Source organism: Phycodurus eques, chromosome 19, assembly GCF_024500275.1.
Source record: "Phycodurus eques isolate BA_2022a chromosome 19, UOR_Pequ_1.1, whole genome shotgun sequence".
NCBI lineage: Eukaryota > Metazoa > Chordata > Actinopteri > Syngnathiformes > Syngnathidae > Phycodurus > Phycodurus eques.
Genome location: NC_084543.1, coordinates 18,562,201 through 18,568,200, shown reverse-complemented (window position 1 = coordinate 18,568,200; position 6,000 = coordinate 18,562,201). Strand labels below are relative to the sequence as shown.

General features: G+C 46.9%; 1 protein-coding gene across 1 annotated transcript in view; it reads left to right on the top strand.

Annotated features, from left to right (window-relative positions):
- The first annotated feature begins 2,125 nt into the window (after nucleotides 1-2,125).
- abcc3 (ATP-binding cassette, sub-family C (CFTR/MRP), member 3) overlaps nucleotides 2,126-6,000 on the top strand; it is a 57,475-nt gene continuing 53,600 nt past the window's right edge. The window contains 1 exon segment of the mRNA XM_061706178.1: nucleotides 2,126-2,504. Coding sequence (XP_061562162.1) covers nucleotides 2,469-2,504 — 36 coding nt within the window. The 5' untranslated portion in view covers nucleotides 2,126-2,468.

Here is a 6,000-nt window from a genome sequence, read left to right as displayed (position 1 = left end):
TTGCGTGCCCGCAACGCATGAAGATGCGGCGGAAGGATGTCCCGGCGACGCCGAAGTCGTCCGCTGGTCGTCAAAGGTCAGCTCTCGGAGGGACAGCGGAGAGGAAAGGCTTAGCCATGAGATGTGAAGTCCACTCGGAGGAACGTTGCAGGCAGGGTCATGAAAAAAAGTAAAGATCCAAGGTTCAGCACGAGTCAGGTATAAACGTATAAGGATCAATGCCGTGATTTGTTCATTTGGGAGTCGATCGGCGCAGATTTTGCGACTTTGGTGAATTCATTCGCTCCAAATAATGAATCTATTTTGAACAATCGCTGCCAGACCCAAAGAAATGCAAAGCTCTTCCACTAGATGCGGAAGATTCAATTCCTGCGTACACTTGTTGCCATGCATAATAGCGGAATAATAGCTTTGTCTTCAATAACTCCGATTTCGCACGAAGTAAATGTGTCAGGAGACTGGAATCAGAATCAGAATCTGAATCATCTTTATTTGCCAAGTCCGTCCAAGAAACACACAAGGAACTTGTCTCCGCTAGTCGGATTGACAGCGAACACTTTGAAATGAGATCGGCATTATTAGAACGTGGCATTGGAGGAATCCCCAGCATGCCGAGCGGCTTCGCAAGCGTTGTACAAATGGCGACTTCTTGTTAGTTTGTGGTAGCTATTCCCTCGTAGTGTTAAAAGACTTTGTGTTCATTTCCCCAACTTGTCGCCGTCGTGGTTTGTTGCTGTCCGGCGACATACGAAAAGAGCTTTCCCGATGCCCTTGCGATTGGACTGACGGTTGTCACGGGCTCTTCTGTGCAAACGGCAAAGCCTCGCTGAATAATTATTCCAACCGATCACGGCGATGAGACGGCCAACGCGTCACGTCCGTGTGCCGAAACCTCGTCGGTTCGGAGTCATTGGACTTTTTCTGGGACAAAACGTAGACGCGCTGTTGTTGCGTGCACGATGAATGAGCTCGAGTTCAAGCGGGCCAACATTTTTGCTCCCAATATCGCAATACGTCGAGTCGTGGAGTGTCAAAGGATAAACTCTTCATTCACCTTTCAAGCTAAGACTTGATATTATTTTTCACACCGTACTATTAGCATTGTAGCTAAGGAGCTAACTAGGCTCTCATGAGTTATTTCAGTGAACAGTCTGCAGTCTAACCCCCCCCCCCCCCCCCACTTTTTTTTTTTTTTTTTAATAAAATCATACTAACACATTTGTCCGTGTGAAACTGAACAATAAACTCAAGCAGACGCGGTTTTTTCCTACCATGAAGTTTTTATTTGAAGGAGATCATTGACTTGGCCACATGAATTTGTAACCAACAAATTTGCCATTCAAACAGCTTTGCAGGTGTGACTTGTAAATGACTTTGGGCACGACGGCGGCTCCTTGTTGAGGACGGAATTCCACGGCAATGTAAAGAAAGTCCAGGTCATAAATATAAAACAATCCAAAAGGTTTGGCGGGGAGCCAAACGTGCCCGTCATTTTGGCGCTCGAGATCCGGAGGAGAAGCTGCGCTCGAAACTGAAAAAGTAGAAAACCAATTTCGTGTTCATTTTCTCTGCCGAACCAAAATCAGTTCATATCGGCTATTTTGGAAATTTGACAGACGAGCGAGATGGGCCAAAATCTGAGCGAGAAACTTTGGATGCCAAAATGACAACATATACTGCAAGTAGTCGTCGTAAACGACAACAATCTTTACACCGTAACGTTGTAAAAAAAAAATAAAAAAATCAGGTTTGCGATTTCAGTCATGCCTATAATTAGGTCATTTGAAAATGGCTTGAATAGTTTGATAGTTTTGCGGACCCCGGCTGCAATAGTATTTGGTAGAAATGGACATTGAACATTGTAAACTTCACTTCACAACATGCCAAAGTTGATCCATTGGAAATGTTAGTGACGCGACAACGCAACAGCAACATTTCGCGTCGTTTCGTTGTTCTGTTGTTCTGCGAAAAAGGTTTTATGGCGCTAAAGCCGAGCGCCCTAAATGCACAGGAAGTCCAAGTGCCACACGCAACGAGACCCTTCCCAACTCCGACCACAAGTCGGGCTGACAAATACAAATACGCGTGCTAGCAGGACAATCGAGTAGCGTACGCCAGTGAAAGTCCGCGCCGCAAACCCCATGAAACCCAACACGGCAAATTTGCTCTTTCGACGAGACTGGTTTGGAGTGCCGCCGTGCGCATGACGTTGACGTTTTCTTTTTTTAAGAGCGGGGAGCGGGAGGGGGAGGAGACCGAGACCGAGACCGAGACCTGACCGCAATGAGTTGACGCCTTTTTCTGGCATCTGAAATGAGACGAGGAGCCATTTCTTCGCCCCGCCCCCCCCCCCGCGTGTCGACGACTTAGCTGCCTGTCGGGCACGTGACCGCCGAAGGAAGCACGGCTGCCCGGTCGCGGAGAGGAGGGGCAAAGAGTTCTCCGGCGGTCTCCGGCGGCGGACGCAGATGGAGCGGCTGTGCGGACCGGAGCTCCCCTTCTGGGTGAGTCTTCTACATTTCACGGCGTTCCTCGCACTTCGGGTTTCTCTCGTTTTCCGGCAGCCCGGCGTTCAGATCAGGCGCGAACTTTGCCACAGAAAATGACATCGTGCCGTTGTTATTTCCCTTACGCTTCAAAATGGTCGATTCCGCAGTCCAACCGAATGGAGCGCTTCATTAAATGTCGACGAACGCGCGAACGACTCCAACAATGTCATTCATTAGAACCTCCATTGAGCCGATTGGACTTGAGCAAAGTCTCACCGAACACAAAGTGGGAACCCAGAAATGACAACGCTCTTGTCTCTCTTTATGGACTCGGACGGCGTCGGAGCCGCGACGTACTCCGCCGAACGAGAGGAAGGCAGATAATAGCGTGGCTTGATCAAATGGAGAGGAACCGGCGAGCGCGGTTCAGAGGTCACGGGTTCAAATGCGGCCTCCCCGTGTCGGGTGTCGCTCGCTCGCTCGCGTCGCCGAAGACTCTCAATTGTCCGGAGTCGCGCACGGTTCCTATGTTCGCCCTGCGTCCGGGCCGGGCCGGACGCGTCTTGCCGAGTCGAATTGACCGAAGGTCACGTCACTGGTGTGCGATGTCAACGCGCGCTCGTTACCACCGCCGCCTGTCGATGGAACAATCCCGTGGAAACGCCATTTGTTTGTATTTATCATCAAATTCTCAAACGATAGACGTTTCATGAAATCATCGTAAAAACCTCGATTAACTGTAAGGCAGCGTTTGAGCATTAATTGTCATGCACGTGCATTAAAAACAAAACAAAAGGGGAACCGTTGTATTATTAAACAACGGTTTTATGTTTCTCTATGAATTACATTCATCTTCTTTTATTAATATTGTCAACCTATGGTTGCGTTTGCCACGTTGTTCTCAATAGGCAGAATTGACAGGTGTACTGCTTTCTTATGTCGCAATAGGTTCAGCATGTAGTTTTAGGGTTACGATCCTGATTGATTGAACGGGCAAATTTGGCAGCGAACACTTTTGCTACTCTCGGTAACTATGAATGCATCATGAAGATGCAAACTTCATTCCGCTCCAAATGAGCTTTGTTTTTCCGATTGTGAGGACAGGCGTCTCAAGAAACATCCGTCTCTTTACACGCTGCAATGCTGCTGTCACTCATTACTCTGTTTTTATGAGTACAATCTTATAAAGTAGACATTTGCTGATTTAAAGCACATTACAAAGGTTTTTGCGGTTTTTTTTTTTTTGTTTTTTTTTTTTGGGAAGCTAGAACGATGAATGCCATTTCGGTCGATTTCAAGAGGGAAAGAGGAGTTGAGATACACGTGTTTTGAGTTACAAGCGTCTTCACGGAACAAATTAAACGTGTATCACAAGGCACCCGGGTATTCTGTATCTTGCTTCTAGTGATTTCATTTGTCATTATTTTTATTCACTCTTACTTTTTGCTTATAACGTTTTCTTTTTTTTTTTTTTTTTAGCCGAAAAAAAAAACAAAAAAAGAATTAAAATCAGGCACGGTGGCCGACCGGTTAGAGCGTCTGCCTCGCAGTCCCGTGTGGACTTTGCATGTTCTCCCCGCGCCTGCGTGGCTTTTCTCCGGGCACTCCGGTTTCCTCCCGCATCCCCCCAAAAAACATGCACGTTCATTGAAAACTCTAAATTGCCCGTAGGTGTGAATGTGAGCGCGAATGGTTGTTTGTTTGTTTGTGCCCTGCGATTGGCTGACGACCGGTTCAGGGCGTGCCCCCGCCTCCTGCCCGATGCCAGCCGGGATAGGCTCCGGCACGCCCGCGACCCTCGTGAGGAGAAGCGGCTCACAAAATGGATGGATGGCCTGAAATCACTTTAAATACAACCTTAACAAGTTTGTAATTCACATAACCATCACACCACTTTATTTATTTGTTTGTTTGTTTGTTTGTTCCACCCTCTTGTAGGCTTTGTTGCACGTACAGTAAAATAGTAAGCGTAGCTGTCACCTAGTTCAGTGTGTTTGTGTGACAAACAGAAAGCATAATGTTAGCAGCATTAACATTATGTTGCTGCTGTATTTTAAACAGCTCACTGGTGTTGTCTCGAGACACAGATCTGGAGACGTATACAGACGAAACGTTTGCTTCTTTAAAGTCCTAATAAGCCCACCAGGACTCTTTTGCTGTGGCTGCCTGTCTGATCTGAACAATAGGACGAGGAGGGCCTTAGAGGTGACCAAGAACCCATTGCTCTGTCAGAGTTCCAGCATTCCTCTGTGCAAAGGGGAGAACCTTCCAGAAGGACAACCATCTCCGCAGTCATCCAACCGTCACGCCTGTATTTTATTTGTAGAGTGCGCAAACGGAAGCTAGTCCTTAGGAAAAGGACCCAGGACAGCTGGCCTCTAGTTAGACCACGAGAGACAATATTCTGTGGTCTAACGAGACAAAGATTGAACTCTTTGGTGTGAATACCAGACGGCCTGTTTTGAGAAACCCAGGTACCGCTCAGAGCGCTCTTGACCTCAGATTGTGGCGACGGTTCATCTTTCAGAAGGACAATGACCCTGGGACATTGTGTAAAACATACATAAAAACAGAATACAATGATGTCCAAATCCTTTTCAATCTATATTCAATTGAACTACGCTACAAGGAGAAAATATTTCATGTTCAAACTGACAAATGTTTTTTATGATATTCTCTCATTTTCAATTTGATGCTTGCAACGCATTCCAAAAAAGCTAGGGACAGGGGCAACAGAAGACCGTGACGGTTGAGTACTGCTCAAAAAACACCCGTTTGGAACATTCCTCAGGTGAACAGGTGAATTGGAAACAGGTGAGTGTCATGATTTGTTATAATAGGAGGCTCAGTTGTTCACAAGCAAGGATGGGGCGAGGTTCACTCCTTTGTCAACAACCGCGTGAGCAAACAGTCCAACGGTCTAAGAACATTTCTCAACGTACAATTGCAAGGAACCTAGGAATTTCGTCATCGACGGTCAATAATATCGTCAAAGATTCTGAGAATCTGGAGAAACCTCTGCACGGAAGCGGCAAAGACCACAAGCCAACATTGAACGCTCGTGACCTTCTATCCCGCAGGCGTCGCTGCATTAAAGATCGGCGTCATTGTGGAAATGGTCTTGCCACGTGGACTCAGGAACACTCCAGAAAACCATTGTCATTGAACACAGTTTGCTTCTATCGCTACAAATTCAAATTAAAACTCTTACCATGAAAAGTGAAAGCCATAAATCAACAACACCCAGAAATGCTGCCAGCTTCTCCGGGCCCGAGGTCATCTAGATGGACTGACGCAAAGTGGAAAAGTGTGCTGTGGTCTGACGAGTCGGCATTTCAAATTGTTTTTGGAAATCATGGACGTCGTGTCCTCGGGGCCAGAGAGCCAAAGGACCATCCGGATTGTTAGCAGTGCAAACTTCAAAAGCCAGCATCTATTATGGTATGGGTGTTAGTGCCCATGGCCTGGGTAACTTTCACATCTGTGAAGCCACCATTAATGCTGAAAGGTA